General features: G+C 41.0%; 1 protein-coding gene across 6 annotated transcripts in view; it reads right to left on the bottom strand.

Moving 5' to 3' along the window:
• Positions 1 to 20433, bottom strand: part of LOC115839923 (recombining binding protein suppressor of hairless) — a 231606-nt gene that overhangs the window by 116104 nt on the left and 95069 nt on the right. Inside the window, exon 1 of one of the 6 annotated variants that reach the window (XM_060299221.2) lies at positions 915 to 1023. The exons of 2 other annotated variants lie outside the window; for them this stretch is intronic. In XM_060299221.2, coding sequence (XP_060155204.1) covers positions 915 to 973 — 59 coding nt within the window. In that variant the 5' untranslated portion in view covers positions 974 to 1023. Of the gene's footprint in view, positions 1 to 681; positions 809 to 914; positions 1024 to 20433 lie in introns of those variants that run through there. 3 more of the 6 variants (XM_070045566.1, XM_030832229.2, XM_030832230.3) reach the window with 3 other exon arrangements.

The raw sequence follows: 20433 nt of genomic DNA, 5'->3' as shown, positions 1-20433 counted from the left end.
CCTCCGGGGGTGATCAAGGGCCAAGCAGAAAGGTGAGAGGGAAACGCAAGAGAGAAATAATGGGAGAAAAATTAGAAGAAAAACAGAAATGTGGTACCTGGGCTGTGGCAGGTCACTGAGCTACCGAATAGAGAGGGGCACAACAAAGGGGCACGGGAGGAAGGACAGCTGAGGGGAGGAGATGAAGAAGGGATGCGGGGCGCGACGGGTCGGACAAAGCGCCCAAGGCGGCGAAACAAAGGGCCGGGGGTAGAGAGTCGCGGGGGGCAGCGGGGAGAGACAAAGCGGCCGGGGCCGGGGGCACCCGCCCGGCGAGAAGGCGACGACGGCCTCAAGGAACAAAGCTGCGCGGGGCCGGGAGGCAGGGCCAGCGAGCGGCAGCGCGGAAGGCGCGCTGCGGGCACGGAGCCCGCGGGCCCCGCGCTCCGGGCCGCACTCACGCCCGCACCCACCGGCCTCGCCGCCGTCGCCACCCGCCCTCACGCGCCGGAGCCCGAGCCACAGCAGCGCAGAGCGGGCAGCGCACGGCCACACGCCGCCGCCGCGCTCGGCGCACGCTACACCGCCCCCGCGGCCCCCGGACGCCAAGCGTGCCGCGGCCCTCGAACCCGCCACCAGCCGCGGGCTGCGAGACGCCCGCAACTTTCCCGGTTCCCAGCGCTCCGATTCCCCCAGACTTACCCTGTCACAACAGGCGCCATCTTCCACAAACTCTCGCCAAAACTCCAACCCTCGCGAGATTCCCCCTGACGCCTTCCCTGGTCCCTCTCCCCCGCCCCTTCCCTTTTTCCTCACTCCTCGATTCCACCCAGCCCCCGCGCTCCCTTTTCCGTCGCAGCAGCCGCGAAGAGCCAGACGCCTCGCGCCGCCAGCGGAGTAAGGGATACAGCTCACTGCCTTCCCTGGAAACCTACCCAAGAGATGGAGCATGCGCAGGCGGCTCCTCCGCGGGCGAGCCCTCCATCTGGTACATGGGGAGCGCTCCGGTTATCCGGGTTTTGGGACGCGCCCTGAGGGACGTACGTGGAGACTGAGGAAAACCGGAGGGGATTACAACGGGGACGGAGAATGGAGGGGTCAGGAGGCGGAGCCGAGGGGAAGAGCGGAGGGGTCCTGGGAAAATCTGCCGCGTTTCACAGGCCTAGATGAAACACCTCCTCAAATGGGTGTTTTCCAAGTGGCTTCCCGCTCACTCTAGTTCCCAGCCCTTTTCATTCATTCAAACGTTCATTGGACGCCTCCATTACGGTAATGTCAGCGTTAGGTGCTGGAGCTACAAAGATGCCTGGAGTTCGGACGAGTGACATACCAAGAACTATCTTAGTTCATTCGACCCCCTTGCTAACAGAGAGATAGACAATATTACATCGTGGTCCGACCCTCCAGAACTCTGTAAATGAACAACTTTTGCAGTTGAGCTCTATTAGAGCCTTAGCTTTCTTCTCCTTGGGTGTGAAATTAGGTCAGGCCAAGGCCTCTGGCAAAGACACCCCTACTGTGTCCACTTCGCATACACACGCCAGAGCACCGCGAAGCTTTCTCCATAAGTGAAAACTGCGTTGTAATTGAAAGCCACCACTCCCCCACCCTGCACTCAAGCCAAAGGTTTTGCTTGGGCAGAGAGCTGCCTGTCGTGTAAATCTCCCTAGGACCTCATCGCAGCCCCCAGACTTGTGTGAACCCAGATGTATACGGGGACAGACTGACAAGGTCCTCCCGTGGGCCTGGCACAGTCGAGGACGCTGCTCGTTGCCCGAAGTGCATCTCAGACAATCTAAACCTGGAAGCCCCCGAGCAAACTTGGCCCGTCTGGGCACTTACTAGAAAGGTGCAGGACCCGAGCCCTACCTCTTCCTCCCTAGCTGCATCACCCCTTTCTTCCCCGCACCCTTGCCCTTTCAATTCCTAGAGATTCCCAGATCCAGCACTGCCTCCCGCAGGGAGTCCCAAAACCCGGAGAACTGGAATCCAGAGCCCGGAACCTGCTGAAGGCGCTGCAGGATTGGCGCGGCACGAGCGAGCGGCACTGCGCATGTGCCCAATGCGGGCAGCCCAGTCTCACGCTACACCTCCTTCCCACCGCCTTCCACTACTCGATTCAGACACAACACGGGCCGTGGGAAATTTCTTAAACCTCGCGAGAACCCTCCCACTGTTGCCTATGCTTTTGCTCCAAATCTCGCGGAGCCCAGGAGGGACAGGTGTTTGTCTACAGCAGCTCCCGGCGCTGTTCGTGCCGCGCGTGCCCGGGCGGCGGGCGCGGGCGGGGTGGGAAGGGAGCGGCTCTTGGAGGAGGCGCAGGGGCGGGCTGGAGGGGTGCGCGTGGCTGGGAGCGCGGGGCGGGGGGCGGAGGGCTGCTGGGAGGGGCCCGACGTCTCGCACACACACGCTGCGTGACGCTTTGTGGAAGGAAAATGGGGGTGGTGGAGAGGCAGCTTCTGAAAGAAGAAGGGGAAGCCTGGAGATTAGAAACTCCTCCTGGTGTGGATGGTAAGAGGTCAGACTCTAGGGCAGGAGGAGCCCCAGGCCGGTCCCCGGGGAGGTTTCCTGTCGCCCTCCACGCGCCTGGTACTTTCCTAAAATGTTTTTGACGCCGCGCCCCCGGCCTCCGGGAGCTGACGGCCCCCAGTGTCGGGTTTGAGTCATGCCTCTGAGTCACCCAGTCTGGCCACCACTTTACTTGCTTTAAGACAAGTTTGGATTCCCTTAGCTACTCTCTTCTAGCGAATGGTTGTTTTCTTTCTGAGGTACCCGCTGGTCTCAAGAGTTGGGTAGGGAAAAAATTGTGCTCTGTGCGCTCTTGCGTTGTAGACTTGCATAGATTCCGCCTCCCACTCGGACACATTTTTTTAATTTCTCCCCCTTAATCTCTTTTTAGCCTTTTGAAGTAATCCGTATATATCAGTTTCTGCGGGGTTTTTTTGTTTTTTTTCCTTTCCCCTAATTTAACTTAAAATACTGGTTTTGCTTTCCTTCACCTTTTTATGTGTTCGTTGAAATATTCATTCCAAATTTTAGGTATTGTTTCATCAGATGCTTTAGTGACAGCTGTTTTAAGTGCATTCCTTCTTGGTTTATTTATCTGTCCAGTAAATTCCGGTTTGCATTCTTCAACCAGGCACATTTCAGATTGCCTTGGTGTGGTTTCTGTAACCAGCCTAGCCTGGCATTGTCTAGGAACTGGTGTCTTGATGACATCGTAGACCCACAAATGTAGAGTTGAATTGAGTTTTTTATTTTCGGAGAACAGTGAGTCCTTTAATAAGGGTTCATGTTCTGCTAGTTATGTAGTGGACAAGAAATCAAGTTTTTTAGTTGTTTCCAAGGTTAGTTGTGTGTGTGTGCGCGTGCATTTGCATATCCCTTTGATTAAGTATTTCACAAAAAGAAGATGCAAGAACATTTAATGCAGTATCTCACTGCAAGGCTGATTTGGAATAGGCTAGCACCAGGAGGAGAATGATGCCCATGGGCACACATTCCTTTGAGCCTTCATGCCAAGAAGGCATTTCAGTCATGGCCTTGTCTAGGCCATTAATTGCATCTGGAACCATGGTCATCTGAGAGCCCCAGCCACAGAGAGCCATGGTAACCACAAGTCAAATCACAACTCACCTTCACCCTAATACCTGCTCTACCTGCATTCTTTCCCCATCCCAGTAAATAATTCCATTCTTCCACTTATTTAAGCCAAGAACCTTGGAATCATTCTCACCTCCTTTCTGTCTCACATCCAACATCCAATCCAACAAAATCTTGCTGGGTCCACCATCAAAATTGACCCACAGTCCAAACACATCCACACCTCCATGGCAACCAGCCCAGCCTAACCCATCTCATTTCTCACCTGGTTTTCAGGAAGTCTCCTAACTCATTCTGCCTTCATCCATTATTGCCTTCCCTCAGTCTGTTCTCAGTAGAGCATTCAGAGTAACCCTCTAGAACGCTCCAGTGGTTTTCCTATGAGGCCTGGCGCCCAGACCTCCTGAACTCCTTGATCTCACCTCTTCCCCTTGCTCACTGAGCCCTAAGCAGCAGCCTTCCTTGCTGTTCCTAGGACATACCAGGCACCCCCTCAACTCCTACCTTTGCTCTTTCCCCCAGATGCCTTAAAGATCCTTCCTTCACTGCTTTCAGGTCTTTGCTTAAATGTCACCTTCTCAGCAAGGCCTTCCCTGACCACCCTTCACGAAAGTAACTCCTCATACCCCCTGTTCCCTCCTTCATTTTTCCCATGGCACTTATCGTAAACTAACATACCATATATCATATCTGTGTATTGTGTTTACTCTCTGCCTCCCCCCATTATAATGCAATCTTAATGAGGGCAGGGACTTCTATTTTGTTCATTGTTCACGCCTCAGCCACCAGAACAATGCCTGGTGCAGGATATACGCTCAGTAAGTATTTGTAGAATGAATGGGATGTCTTCCACTTCTAGAACAGAGTAGAAATGATTCTGAAGACTCACTAAGCCTTCTAGGGTTCAGAACAATACCGAGGTTAGACCAGTAATGAATATCCCAATGCCAGCTTGCCTGGAGAGGAGAAATGAGCCTACAAAGCAAACACCTGTGTTGACTTTTTGCAAAAAATATTCTTACTCCTGAGTTAGACCAGTAGATGAACCTATACTTAACTTGAAGGGTTTCCTTTACTCTCCATCCTAGAACCTCAGGAAACAAAACACTATTGGCGGAATATAAAGAAACAGGTATTCTCATGTGTTGCTAATGGAGTGAAAACGTGTATAATCTTTATGAAAACTATTGTGATAAAACTTACCACTACCTGTTAATCCTACAATTCTGTTTCTAGACATCTATCCTGCAAATAAACTCATAGTGTGTGAAACAACCTGCACATATATTGTAGCATTATTGATAGTAGAGAATACTGATAACAACCTAAATGTCGATGAAGAGATGTCTTATTAAAAGAAAACCACCAGGCTTTCCTGGTGGCACAGTGGTTAAGAATCCTCCTGCCAATGCAGGGGACACGGGTTTGAGCCCTGGTCCAGGAAGATCCCACATGCCGCGGAGCAACTAAGCCTGTGCACCACAACTACTGAGCCTGCGCTCTAGAGCCCGTGAGCCACAACTACTGAGCCCACATGTCACAACTGCTGAAGCCCACGCGCCTACAGCCTGTGCTCTGCAACAAGAGAACCCACCACAGTGAGAAGCCCGCGCACCACAACGAAGAGTTGCCCCCGCTCACCACAACTACAGAAAAGCCCTTGCACAGCAATGAAGACCCAATGCAGCCAAAAATAAATAAATTAATTTAATTTAATTAAAAAAAGAAAACCACCCTGATATATTCATAGAATTGAATAGTATGCATCTGTTAATAAGCAGAGGCTGCTTTTTATGTGCTTATGTGGAAGGATCGCAAAGTTTAAAAAAACAAGGCGCAAGGGACTTCCCTGGTGGTGCAGTGGATAAGACTCCACACTCCCAATGCAGGGGGCCTGGGTTCAATCCCTGGTCAGGGAACGAGACCCCATATGCATGCTGCAACTAAGAGTTCGCATGCCACAACTAAGAGTTCACAAGCCACGACTAAGGAGCCCACGTGCTGCAACTAAGGACCCTGCCTGCTGCAACTAAGACCCAGTGCAACCAAATAAATAAATTTTTTTTTTTAAAAAAAGGTGCAAAATAGTGATAGATAAATGTATACTTATTTGCCTATATGTATCTAAAAGGGTTCTGGAAGTACACAGGAGAAACTATAACAGTGACTGGTTCACTGTAAGGGACTCAGTTGTTGGAGGATGTAGGTGAAGAGGTGGCTTATCTTGGATCCTTTGAATTTTGTACCAAGCACATGTACTGCCTGTTCAAAATTTAAAACATTTTAATTAAAAGGGGGGAAAGAAAGAAAAGGAATAAATGTGCAAGAAGAAAACAATGACCAAAGTGTTTCCTTTTTCCCACCTGCTAAAAAATTATTTTCTAATAGAAGTCATGTACTTGATGTACTGTCTCAATAGAATTAAGAACTGCAGAACTGTCAGGACTTCACCCCAATCATTTGGTAACGCTGAACTCAGTCCATTCAAGCAGCAAGTTCAGAGTCCCTATTACTCTATGTCAGGCATGATCTTTGGTAGTTTACAAAGGATAGGTAGTGCAGAGACCTCAGGGGACCGCCCCCCACCCTGCCCCCGGCCAGCAGAGTACACAGACCAGCTGCAGGATAATTCTAGGGTAGAGGCATGAGTTTAATGGCATTGGGGTACAGTGGAAAAAGCACCTAACTCTTGCCTGATGGGCCCAGGGAAACCTTGCAGAGATGACTTTTGAACTAAATCTTAGTGGAGTGGGAGTTCAATAAGAGGAGGAAGCATAAGAAGCACAGGAAACAGCATGTTCAGGCTCTGAGGTGTGAAACAGCATCTTGTATTCAGGGGAACTCCAGGTGGTGCATGTAGAAGCGGGGGTAGGCAGCGTAGGCAGGGTCACAAGAAGGACCTGGTAGAAGGGTGGTCCTCAAAAGTTGGTGGGCCCAATCCCTAAGACTTAAAATGAGTAAATCTGGGTTGAATCCCAGGAATAGGCTTTTCTAGCAGGCTGGTCAGGGATTCTGATGCAAATTGTCCATGAACCAAGCTTTGAATCTTTGTTGTAGGAGTTTGGTGTACTCTTTCTTCAGGAGTTTCACATTAAAGGGGCCAATGGTGTGTAGTTTCTTTGTTAAAACAATAAAGGAAATATTTAGCTACTAAGAGGAATAAGTTTGGAGGCCCCTACGTGTATATCCAATAGACATGTGGAGCAGATAGTGGCAGTGAGATCAGCACATTTGTGATGGGATCACGTTTCGCTGTGGTGGTTTAAACACAGCGGCATGTTTCAACATTGCTTTCATTCTAAAGTTAAGTTACACCAACTCATATTAATGAGACACACTAAAATAATGAAAATTTTATTGAATACTAGGCAGCCCCATGATGGAGAACATGGGTTCCAGCATCACATTGCATGGTTCCAGCTGTAAGACCTTAGACCAGTTATTTAACCTGTCAGTGCCTGTTTCCTCACGTATACAATGGAGAAAATGGCGGCTAATTCATAGGGTTGTCATGAGGATTCAACGTGTCTATTCTGTCTAAAGCACATAGAATGATACCTGTAACATAATTGCTATAGTAGTGTTCATTTTTATCATTATTTAATAAATCCATAAGTTGCCTTCATCCCATGAAAATTCTTGCAAAGCATGTCAAAATGTCTTTAATGCTTCAATAATCAATGTTAAAATAGCCAAACATAGTGATGATTTTATCCAGATTGATGTTGATTCATTTCTTTATCATACCCATTCAGAAATGGCAATATCATTATTATTATTTAATTTCTAAGAGATTCACGTGGCCAAAAAGGTTAGGAAACCTGCTGTAGATGGCCGACAAGAGCAGGGCTTGATGTGAGCAGATTGTGAGGTGGTTGTGTGCCTAAGAAAACCTTACTGATAGCTCACGTTAGAAATTAGGAGCCTTTTACTCCACAGAAGTCTCTTAACTCATGGTTTTCATTCATCCTAATACCTCCCTTTTTTAATAAAAGTATCCCTATCATTTTCTACTGTGTGTTAATTAAAATTAATAAAATGTATAGAAGATTGAAAAAGTGTCAAGAAGGATTCCATAAAGACTATGTGATTCTATAAGGAAAACAAGCTCTAATTCTAGGATTAAAAGAAAGAAAGAACATTGAAAGTAAGTCACAGAGTGGGCTTTAGGAGAACTTGAGAAACAAAAAGTAAATATTCACCCTTTGCTTTCCAATTGCGTTTGATTTTAAACAGGCTTCTTTGGCCCTGGGAATTTGATTTATTTTCTTTTTTTTTTTCTTTCTTTTTTTTTTTTAGGTCCAAGTAAAACAAAGCTTAACATGTGCAGCAGTTCAAGAAGGTGAAACAGGGGACTTCCCTGGTGGCGTGGTGGCTAAGACTCTGAGCTCCCAATGCAGGGGGCCCGGGTTTGATCAGTGGTCAGGGAACTAGATCCCACACACATGCCACAACTACGAGTTCACATGCCACAACTAAGGAGCCCACATGCAGCAAAAAGCAGCTGGTGAGCTGCAACTAAGGAGCCCTGGAGCAGCAGCTAAGGAGCCCGCCTGCCGCAACTAAGACCCAGCACAACCAAATAAATAAAATAAAATAAAAATTTAAAAACATACGCAACGTAACAATAAAATATATTTTTTTAAAAAGGTGAAACAAGAAAAAGAATGCGCCATTTACTCTAATGTTGTAGAATGCGAATGGAATCAAATGTACCTTTGGTGAGAATGTGTACAAGGTGAATAATCTATCAAAAGTTGTTGCTCGGGCTTCCCTGGTGGCGCAGTGGTTGAGCGTCCGCCTGCCGACGCAGGGGACACGGGTTCGTGCCCCGGTCTGGGAAGATCCCACATGCCGTGGAGTGGCTGGGCCCATGAGCCATGGCCGCTGAGCCTTCGCGTCCGGAGCCTGTGCTCCGCAACGGGAGAGGCCACAGCAGTGAGAGGCCCGCATACCACAAAAAAAAAAAAAAAAGTTGTTGCTCATGTAATCGAAAGAAAATGTTTCCATGTGTGATTGATACATCTTGTTCTTTCTATGCCATAAACAAGATAAAGCCAGTTAACACTATCTATGCAATCAATGAAAACAGCGTATGAGTTGTAAAATTCCAGTTATCTATTTATAAAAGAATACATTTGAGTTTTGATTTTCTAAACGTTCCCCTTTGTCATGTATCATATATTGTGGTTTTTGGTTCTGTGTTGGGTCAATGTTGAACACTCATAATTAACAAAACAGCTGGGGTATAAAGGAAAAAGCATTGGACCAGCTCTCCCATTGAGTCCTACATCCACCACTAGTCAGCTGGCTAACTTTGGGCAAGCTAATATTTCCTCATGTGCAAATGGGGAATGTAAAACCTATGGCTTATGGTCGTTTTGAAAATTATTTGAGATATTACATGAAATAACTGGGTACATAGTAAGTACTCAGTAAATGCTGCTGCTTTAAGAAATTGTACCACCCATGCCAATGCTGTTTTCTTTTCTATTAGATGGACTAGGACTCCCTGCCTTAGAGATTTGTTACACAGATCAAATCAGATAACGACATAGATAATTAAATGGCAAGAATTATCTTTAAATAAGTTTATTGTATTTATTTTTGGTTGGCACATTTATTTGTAAAAATTTGAGTATGGTTTTATAGCAAATGAATAGAACAGACAAAGATCCCTAAATTTTCTCCTCTGGCCCATGTTACTATTAACCTGGGGCGTAAATGACCTTTATCAGTTTTTCAAAGAAAGCCTACCAGAAAGGTTTTACCCTTTGCATCTGTGTTGTTTTGTGTCAGAGATAGTGTAATGATAAGCATCAACTTGCAGTTATGACCTTTGTGGCTAGCATCCTTGTCCAAAATAGACTAAGAACTAAGAAGATCAACTTTGGAACCAGTCTATTCAACCACTGACAAATAGTGAAAGATATCAAACAATTCCTATCTTGTGAAAAACCAAACTCTGTCAAGGACAGCTATCAAAGACAATGGAGAATCCCCTTGAACATCATAATCAAAATTGTACATTGTCACTTTTAAAACAGCCATGATGCCAGTATGTCAATATTTTTTATTTTAATTAATTAAAAAAATTGTAATATGTCAACCAGGGGAGTTTAAAAATGAAATCTTGTGAAATTACTGCAGGAAAAAATATATAAGATAATTTCTAAGTAAGCTATCAATAAATATTGAGTACAGATTTAGTTTAATGTAATAGGAAAAACAAAAGTTTCATCTCAGTCTCATAATGATGTACTTAATTTGTAAAATGCATTAGAGAAACTCTATTTAAAGGAACTTTTGAAGACTCCGTGTTACATATTATAACTGGTATTGTTTTACATGAACTTTTTTTCTCTTAAATGGTTATTTAACAAAATTCTATCATGATTAGCATTCTGTGGAAGGTAAAATAAATTGTATTAAGGTGTTACTAATATCCCACTAGTGGAAAAAACATTTCTCAAGATCTTAACTGCAAATCTCCTCCCACTTAAGTTCTTTGGGAAGATTTGGAAATTTATGCATGCTTCTTTTTTTTTTTTTTCTTTCTCCCAGCTTTCAAAACACTTGGCTTAAATTCTACCCTCAGAATTACTTCTGACTTCAGTGAGAGTTATAAACTATTGTTTGGGAGAAACAACTGTCTCCTACTTTTCAAGTCTAAAGCTCTCCCGAAATGTTCTTATGAAATGTGAATCTGATTTTCATCATGCAGTTTTACCTACATAGCATCATAGTTTCCTTCACCAGCAAACACTAAGTATTTTATTTTTAACCAGCAAAGCTATATCTGTATTTGCATGGTACTTTCCAAGTTTCCAAAATAGGCAACAAATCACAGAATCTAAGCCAAACAAAAGGACTTAAGAACAGAAAGATAACTTCTGAAAAACAGATTACATACAGAAGTACTCAGTTTTATGAAACAGAGGATTTTTTTTAAGTTGTATGCCAATCTAACATGCAACCGAACCCCTTTCTATTTAAAGGGGTACTGTGATATGCAATTTGTGAAATGACAATAAATATGAGTGAGTCTACACCATCCCAAGCCTTCTCACAAATATCATCTCAGTCAGTCCTCAGGACAAAGCTGCAGATAGGTAATTTTATTCCTGTTGTAGCTGAGGCTCAGAGAGCATGATTTGTACAAGTTATAGTTCTGGAAGTGGAATTTATGCTTGTGGGGTTTGTTTGGACTTTTTTGCTATATTAAATTATTTTATTATTACAACCTGATAGAGAATATCTTGTGTCATATACTCAAAGTATCAGATTATAATTTTAAAAATTACTTACAAAAATATAAATGCTTAAGAATGCAAAAGATTTTTTTTAAATAGCAGGTAATATTTTATATACATAAATCAATCGTATGAACTAGTAACAGTGGCTAAGGATGGGTAGCCAAAGCAGGGAGAAGACCTAATACCCTTATGGATTTTTTCCCATGTTTATTATTTTAAAAAATAATTCACCAAAGACATTACAAGAAAAGAAACCTACAAACCAATAAATATAAACACAAAAATTCTCAACAAAATTCCAGCAAACGCTGAACAAACTAGGAAGGGAACTTCCTCAACCTGATAAAAGTATCTGTGAACAATCAAGAATCAGTGTCATTTTAAAAAATAAAAGACTGATGCTTTCCCACTAACATCAGGAAGTAGACAAAGATTTCCATTTGGACCATTTCTATTCAACATTGCACTGGAGGTGCTACCCAAGTAATTTGGCAAGAAAATGAAATAAAGGCATTCAGATTAGAAAAGAAGAAGAAAAAGTGTCTCTATTTTCAGATGATAGGACTTTATATATACAAAATTCTGAGCACTCCACTAAAAATGTATTAGAACTAATACACAAGTTCAGCAAGTTTGCAGGATACAAGGTCAATATTCAAAACTCAATTGTATTTCTATATATTTGCAAGGGACAATCCAAAAATAAAATTGAGACAATTCCATTAGCATCAAAAAGAATAAAATACTTCGGAATAAATTTAACAAAAGGAATGCAGTTCTTGCACTCTGAAAACTATGAAATGTTGTTGAAATAAATTTTTTTAAGAAATTTTTAAAGATCTAAATAAATAAATGGAAAGACATTCATGTTCATGGATTGAAAAATACTAATAAGATGGCAACGCTCCTCAAATTGACCTACAGAATCAACACAATCACTATCAAAATTTCAACTGTCCACTTGGCAGAAATGGACAAGTTGTTCCTAAAATTCATATGAAGTTTTAAGGAACCCAGAATAGCCAAAACAATCTTGGAAAAAAAAAAAAAAAAGCTGGAGCAGCTACACTTCTCCTTTTCAAAACGCACTACAAGCCTTCAGTAATCAAGACTGTGTGGTGCATGCATGAGGTAGACATATAGTTCAATGGTGTAGAATTGAGAGTCCAGACATAACTGTCACATTTATGGTCAATTGATTTCCATCAAGAGTGCAAAAACAAATCAATGGGGAAAAAGTAGTCTTCATAACTGGTGCTGGGACAACTGGATAGCCACATGGAAAATAATAAACTTGGGCCCCAAACTTCACAACATATATTAAAATTACCTTAAAATGGATCATAGACCTAAATGTAAAAACTAAAACCATAAAACGCTTAGAGGAAAGCATAGATCTTCATGAACTTGGATTAGCAATGGTTTCTTAGATATGACACCAAAAGCCCAAGCAACAAAAGAAAAAATAAATAAATTGGGCTTCATTAAAATTAAACTTTTGTGCTTCAAAGCACACTCTGAAGAAAGTGAAAAAGACACCCCACAGAATGGGAGAAAATATTTGCAAATCATATATCTGATAAGGATCTAATATCTAAAATATATAAAGAATTCTTAAAACTGAATAGTAGAATAAACCATAATGGAAAAGAATATTAAAAAAAAGATTTTATATATGTATAAAACTGAGTCACTTTGCTGCACAGTAGAGATGGCACATTGTAAATCAACTATACTTCAATTTTAAAAAAACTAAATTAAAAAAGGGAAATAATCCAATTTAAAAATGAGTAAAGGCGCTAAAATAGACATGTCTCCAAATAAGACATGCAAATGGCCAATAAACACTTGGAAAAATATTCAGCATCATTAAGCATCAGGAAAATGCAAATCAAAACCACAGTGAGATACCATTTCATACCCACTATGATGGCAACAATCAAGAAGACAGATAACGACACGTTGTCAAGGATGTAGAAAAATTAAAACACTTGTACACTGTTGGTGGGATGTAACATGATGAAGCCATTTTGAAAGACAGTCTGACAGTTCCTCAAAAGGTTAAAATAGAGTTACCATATGACCCAGCAATTCTCCTAGGTATATACCAAAGAGAACTGAAAACATATGTCCAAACAAAAACTTGTACATGAATGGTCATGGAAGCATTATTTGTAACAGCTGAAAAGTAGAAACAAACCAAATGCCCATCAACTGATGAATGGATAAATTAAATGTAGTATATCTATAAAATGGAATATTATTAGGCCACAAAAAGAAATGAAGTACTGATATATACTATAACATGAATAAACCTTGAAAACATGCTATATGAAAGAAACAAGTCACAAAAGGCCCTCTGTGTATATGAGATATCTAGAATAGACAAAATTGTAAAGATAGGAAGTAAATTAATGGTTGCCTAGGGCTAGGGAGTATTGGGAGGGGTATGTTGTGAGTGACCACTAAAGCATATAGGACTTCTTTTGGGATGATGAAAATGTTCCAAACTTGATTGTGGTGATTGTTGCACAACTTCGTGAATATACTAAAAACCATTGGATGTACACTTTAAAGGGTGAATTATATGGTATGTGAAGTATATCCCAATAAAGCTGTTAACAAAAAAAGCAGAAAAAAATTAAAATTTAACTTTATTCATTTAGTTGCTTTAAAAGTCAATATGATCTTAACCTTTACCTTAGCCATATGCTGATATAAATGTTCATGTGTGGACAAATAAATAATAAGCTCCATAGAAAATTAGAGAATCGTCATCACTATGTCAACTGATTTACCCTCTAGCATCATAGTAAGTTTGAGATTATATTTCTGGCAGGGATGATATTTCTTAACATTTCGGAAGTGAACTGACCTTGTTTTAAGATAAGATTAATAGCTGCAATTTTTTTGGTTGTTTTTGTTTGTTTGTTTGTTTGCGGTACGCGGGCCTCTCCCTGTTGTGGCCTCTCCCGTTGCGGAGCACAGGCTCCGGACGCGCAGGCTCAGCGGCCATGGCTCACGGGCACAGCCGCTCCGCGGCATGTGGGATCTTCCTGGACCAGGGCATGAACCCGTGTCGCCTGCATCGGCAGGCAGACTCTCAACCACTGCGCCACCAGGGAAGCCCCAATAACTGCAATTGTTGAGTACCAACTTAATCCAAGGGACTTCATGTCCAGGATCTCATTTGATGCTCTTACACCCCTGAATAGGACTCCTCCCCCTTTTAATAGCTAAGGAAGCTATGGCCCAGAGAAATTAACTAAATTTCCTTAGCTCACTGTTACAGATATAGCAGAATATGAACATTTCCTGTCTTTTGCCCTATGCTAGACCTACTGGGTCACCTTCTCCCTCCTTACCTTTGATGAATTCGGAACCCAAAGTCCAGGGACTTGTAGGGTAATTACATAATAGGTATGCTAATATTACCTAAGACCTAAGAATTGGGACACCACCTCTAGGCTATTCCTGAGAGCTGGTGATGGGGAGTTGGAGGGTGGGGGTGGGATGTAGAGGAGATGGAAATGGAAATTCCTTATTTTCAAATGTGGAGGAAGTAATGAAGAAATTGAAAAGGAAACCCCAAAGTTTCCTTCCCGCTCTAAAGCTCAATCAATTTAAGATTCCACCTTTGTGGAGCTGAAGGTAATTGGAATTCAGATAACTATTTCTTCCTCTCCTGACTTAGTCTTATCCCAGGATTCATGATTGAGAAGGTGTTTCCTTTACGTCTCCAATGTTTACAATTTCATCAGGAAGTGTGTTTTCTGACTTTTTTCCCCCTTAGCTGCACTATTCTGGCAAAATGCATGCCATCAAAATCATCTTTGCAAACTTAGTCTTTTTATACTTATTTTTAAAAATTATCCTTAAGTCTCATATTTAATTTCAATCGATAACGATGTCCACTTCCAGTCCTTAGCTAAAATTGCCTTTAAATATGTGACAAACAGCAAAAACTGCCTTATTAAATAAAATTATTTTATTATTTTATTATTTATTTTTAGAACGGGTCTTATGTACACATGAAACAAAATTTTAAATTCACAGAAAGGAATGCACATAGGGTTGCCAGATCTAGCAAATAAAAGTACAGGACATCCAATTACAGCTGAATATCAGATAAACAACAGCAACAAAATTTTAGCATAAGTTTGTCCCATGTAGTATTTGGGACATACTTATCTAAAAATTATTTGTTATTTATCTGAAATTCAAATTTAAGTGGGCGTCCTGTATCTTAGCTGGCAACACTAAATGCAGAGAAATGTAAGACTCCCTTTGGCTGGGGTCTCCCAGGGACCCAGTTGCCCTCTCCAAAGAAAATCCTATCACCAGTTTCTTGAGAATCCTTCCAGGGATATTCCATAATCAACTTTCTTTTACAGGAGTCACCTTATCAAGCCTCAGCACAAAACAGAATCTGAAAAAAAAAGGATCTAAACAATATAATGATGTCCGTATTTTTAATTTGGACTCATAGCAGTTACAAAAGGAACTTAATGGAGGCCATGCAATGCACAGAGGAGGAATTTTAGTTCATACCAACTGGGTATGTTCCTTAACTTCTAGGATCCTTTACAAAAGGAGGTAAATATTAATAATCACCTCATATGTTTGTAGTGAATAATATACGTACAACATACATGCAAAATGCCTGTCATAACAACGTAGGCGTCAGATCAGCAGAGTTCCCTCCCTGTTTGGGTGTTTTGGGATACTCATCTGTAACTTTCTTAAGAAGTTCAACTTGAAGGCCCCTGAATGGAAATACAGGCCAGATTAACTGAGGGTGTCTCAGTATAACCTTCTAAATTTGCAATCAAGTAACTAACTCAATTGCCTCATTATAGCCTCTACTCCATCAAATACGATGGCTCAATTTATCCTATCCTACTTTCCACCTTATTGAATCTATCCCTCTGTCATCTGTTGATTGAAAAAGAAATATTTACTGAACACCCACTCTGAACCGGGAACTCTTGTAAGCGCACGGGAGACAGGTCTGAGCCAGTAAGACAAGATCACTGCCCTCAGGGGACTTGTGTTCAAAGATAGAGACAGATAATAAAGGGGTAAACAAATAAGTAAGACCATTTAAAATAATGATGAAAGCTAGACAAAATATTAAACAGGAGTGAAAAATGCTAAGAGGGGAAGGAAGCTCATTTTATTTAGATCAACTGCCCTCTTAATGGTAAATTCCTTTCATTGTGCTTAAACTGCTCAGAAGTACTTTAATTGTGTTATTCTTTTAAAAAGATTTTCAAAAAATACAACAACCTTTACAATTTTAAGTTCACTCTTTAGACTCTAGCAGGATGTAGATACCGAGGTCTTTTAAAAGTATAGACTTGGATATTTCTATCTTTCTTTGGTAAAGTTTACATAGGAAAAGGAAAGTGATTAGCATTCAAATTCTGAGCGCCGATTATAAATGGACAAAGCCTCTTACCAGCTATTCACGTTTATAATCCACCTCCCCATACCCCTATCCCACCCTCCCACCCAGTGCTGGGAGTTAGATGTTTTTATGTTTATTTTATAGGTGCAGGAAGTGAAGCTCCCAAAGTTCAAGTGATTTGACCAAGGACACCCAGGTCAGAAGTGGACAGACCAGATTTGATGCCGTCTTTCTGCCTCCACGTCAAGAACCCTTTCACTTATACCAGGTAACCTATAATTTGCCATTCCCTCCAAAACCTTGCTACTTCATTTAAAAGGTTTTCATTAAAAAAAATTACTGTGAAGGGAGTTGGGGTATGTTGAGATTTGGCATAAGTGTTTCAGCATCGTTAAGAAAAAAATCACAATATGTTACTTCCCATTTCATTTTTTCTGTTAAGTCACATATTATCAGAGCTAATATTCAGAAATAATTATCCATTTGTAAGGAGAGTGATTACTACACTATTTTAAAAGCAGTCTTAACTATCTTTTCTGAGAAGCAGCTTGTTGTTTGCCAGGATAATACAAGTCCTGTGTGTGTATTATAAAATTAGCAAGGTTTATATGAAGAAAACCTTTTTCCTTTGTTCCATCCAGTGAAATGATGCCTTTTCATGATGATTAAAAGCAAAACAGCCTAAAATGCTATATTAGTTCACCAAAATTTCTCAGAATGGTGTTATTAAAACTGAAACTGAAATATTATGGAGGTGGTAAAATCTCCTCACATTCAATTATCTATGAGCAAAAAAAATTAGATACCGTCAGTATCTGCAGATCTACACTATGTGTTAATAATGATGCTGAAAACAGCATGAAACTTAGGGTGAATCCTCTAGGTAAGGATTCTTCTAAACAGTTATAGAAGAGTTGATAAATTAGTAGACCCTTAACAGTTAACTGAGGTGCAAAATTAGACGCACTTAAGATGTTCTATTAAACTTTGCTAAGAAGATAAGAATCATTTTGAAATGTGACTGGTTTCCAGCTTCTTAGTTGACTCTCCCTCCCCTGCCCTGTCCCTAAATAGTGTCTCTTTTGAGGTATAAAGTATTTATTTCATAGCCTCATTCCTATGTTGGAGTTCTTTTCTTTCATTTTTTGGAGCTGGAGGGAAATGTGATGTTTCTAAAGGACAGGTTGCAGATTTTGAGATAATAATACAGCTTTCTCTGTCTTACCTTTTCCCTTAGAAGTCTAGATTTTAAATGCCTCTAAAATGGTTAGACTTAATTCTACTTAAATACACTTGGCAGATTTGCTTCTTAAAAGTGCTTTCTGTTTTCACTTTGTATTTCAATAACTTCACTGGTCTTCCTGCCTCTAAAATGTGGATTTTCCTGATCGGTGACATCATTTTTGGTGTTGTCCAGTGTTCTCCCTGCAATGCCCTCCCACCCTGAAACAGTCTCCACTATTAATAATCACCTAACTAATAAGAACAGGCCTGCCAAGCATACTGCTTTGAACTTGAGTTTTATAGGAATTTATAAGCCAGACTGTTTCCTCAAATTATGGTTATATTGAACAAATATTAGTTATTAAGAAGATCCTTTTAATGCCTCTTCTTCCTCTTCATTCACTCTAAAATGTTTGGTTTCTTTTGGAGGCACACAACTTGGTCCATCTCGTGTAAATCCCCTGTATGGTTTGTAAAACTGCAAAACCCATAATCCCCCCTTGAAAAAATACACTGATTATTTGTGCTTATCCTAGTTCTAAATATTACAATAGTTTCTGGATTTTTGCCACATTCCTCTCTAGATGGTCATTTGGGAGACTTTGTTTATAATATGTGTTTTGAATGAAATTTAAAAATTCCAAGACCACAGGATGTAAGACTCAATTGTGGGTTAAACTTAATTTTTGTATTTTTTCAAAGAGGCCTTACTTAGATTACAACAATAGCAAACATTGAATAGAAAATGAGAGAAGGTATGTTTTTTCCAAGGATTAGTGTTTGAAAGAATATAAGAAACCGCGGTATTTCCAAGGATTAGGGAATGTTTTCAAAGTGGCCTATACCATTCAGTTGGTGGTTTAGGTAAATTAAAACATTAAGCTGTTTTATGTACATCAGGAGAAACATTTTCTTTAGTGATTGTGCTAATTGTGATTTTAAAATCAGAAACAAAACCTTGAATTTAAAATAGCACCCCTCCCCTAGAAAAGTAGTTAAATTCATCAGGATAAACAGTATAATAGCATTTTTTATTTTTTCAATTTAAGGCAATGTTAAAAATATAAAAGCTCCTCTGGGACTTTTTCCTTCTAATAAATTCTGTTTCTTCCCCTCATATTCTTTGTTTATTTTAGAAGCTGATGCTCATTAAAGAACCCTCATAGATTTTTTGACAAAATGAATTGGTTTTTTTAATGTAAATTAAGGCTTTTTGCATCTGATTACGACTTCAGGAAGTTTTTTAACTTTACAAATGATAGACTTCATAAACCGGTGTGTCTGACTTTAGTTGTTTTGTGCTCTGGTTCTTTTGCCTGTTGCCTCTTGAATATATCCTTTTACTCCTCTGCTTAGAAAACAGAAAACAGTGCCCACAATAAGGAACACTTGTAAGTTAAGGCCAGCATCCTCTTTAAACATTCTCAGTCACTATACACTGATGGATTTCTCCTCAAGATGTTTAAGCTTACATTCTCTCTATAAATCAATCTCTCTCTCTCCCTCTCTCTCTCTTTCACACAAACATATGCACACATACACACACACACACACACACACACACACATATGCCAGTGATTTCTATGACATAACCTTTCTGGAATTCTATAAACACAGGATATGCAACATGGGTTAACCACTTGTCTAGAAAAGAAAATAAGCAGACAGTTGCCCACAGAACACATCTTACATTTGAGCTCCGACCTATGCCAAGAAAGTGATCCAATGAAGTGATCACTTGGAGTCCCTGCCTGAATAACAGCAGGACCTTGAAAGCTCTGTTGCTCTTTTAGATGGATGTTGCTTGTTAACAGAATGCAGAATGAATTATGGCCTCTGTATTAAGCACTTTCATTGTTGACCTTAATCTTCACAGAGGGTGAGGTAGGTAGCCAACTGCAAGTATAAAGCTTATATTAGGTACAAAGGAAAAGATTCTACTTAAGAGAAAATAGGATAGAAACATTAAGTCACAGGCTAAAGTAAAATCTTTTGTCATTCATCAAGGTAAAGAATAAGATATTAACCATTCAGGGCTTCTCTGGTGGTGCAGTGGTGCAGTGGTTAAGAATCTGCCTGCCAATGCAGGGGACACGAGTTCGAGCCCTGGTCCGGGAAGATCCCACATGCTGCAGAGCAACTAAGCCCGCAAGCCACAACTATTGAGCCTGTGTGCTACAACTACTGAAGCCCACGCGCCTAGAGCCCGTGCTCTGCAACAAGAGAAGCCACCACAATGAGAAGCCCACATACCACAATGAAGAGTAGCCCCCGCTCGCCGTAACTAGAGAAAGCCCGAGTGCAGCAACAAAGACCCAACGCAGCCAAAAATAAATAAATAAACTTATTTAAAAAAAGAAAAAAATTAACCGTTCACATTTAGCAGCTTCCTTAGAACATTTATGAAATAGAGTGAAGAATAAATGAGTAAATAAATGCTGTAAGTATTGCCCTTCTTCCCTAAGCTGATAGACTGATATTGAGCCTGATGGATATTGCTCTAACACAGGGACACCATCCACCACTTTAAACTTAGCACCTACATTCAACAGCAGAATTTTAGGTCCAGTTCTACTCCCAGCTACGTAGGCATTGTTAGAAGTGGGGTAAGTAGGGATGTGACTAATAGTCTTGTGTCCCTGTAATAATAGTGGGAGATCACTGTGCTAAATGTTTGCAACTTTTCTATTCTACAGAAGCGGTGACATCAGGAAGTGATACTACTAGTGGTGATGACAGAAACTGCCATTTCAGGGAGTCAAATGAGTTCCTCTAAATTCCACTTAAGACAGATTCAAAGGAAGGCTCTTCAGTGGAGGCAGAGGGAACACTTTCACTCCACTGCACCCTGATGGACTCGGACTCGTTTGGGCTCATTAATTCAGGAGCTATCATAGCAGCTCTAAATGGGAAGAATCTGTTTTCACAATTACTGATATTAAATAAGCATCACAGTGAGGT

This window comes from Globicephala melas, chromosome 5 (assembly GCF_963455315.2).
Source record: "Globicephala melas chromosome 5, mGloMel1.2, whole genome shotgun sequence".
Lineage (NCBI taxonomy): Eukaryota > Metazoa > Chordata > Mammalia > Artiodactyla > Delphinidae > Globicephala > Globicephala melas.
Note: the sequence above shows the minus strand (reverse complement) of the source record. Positions and strands in the feature narration are given on the sequence as shown.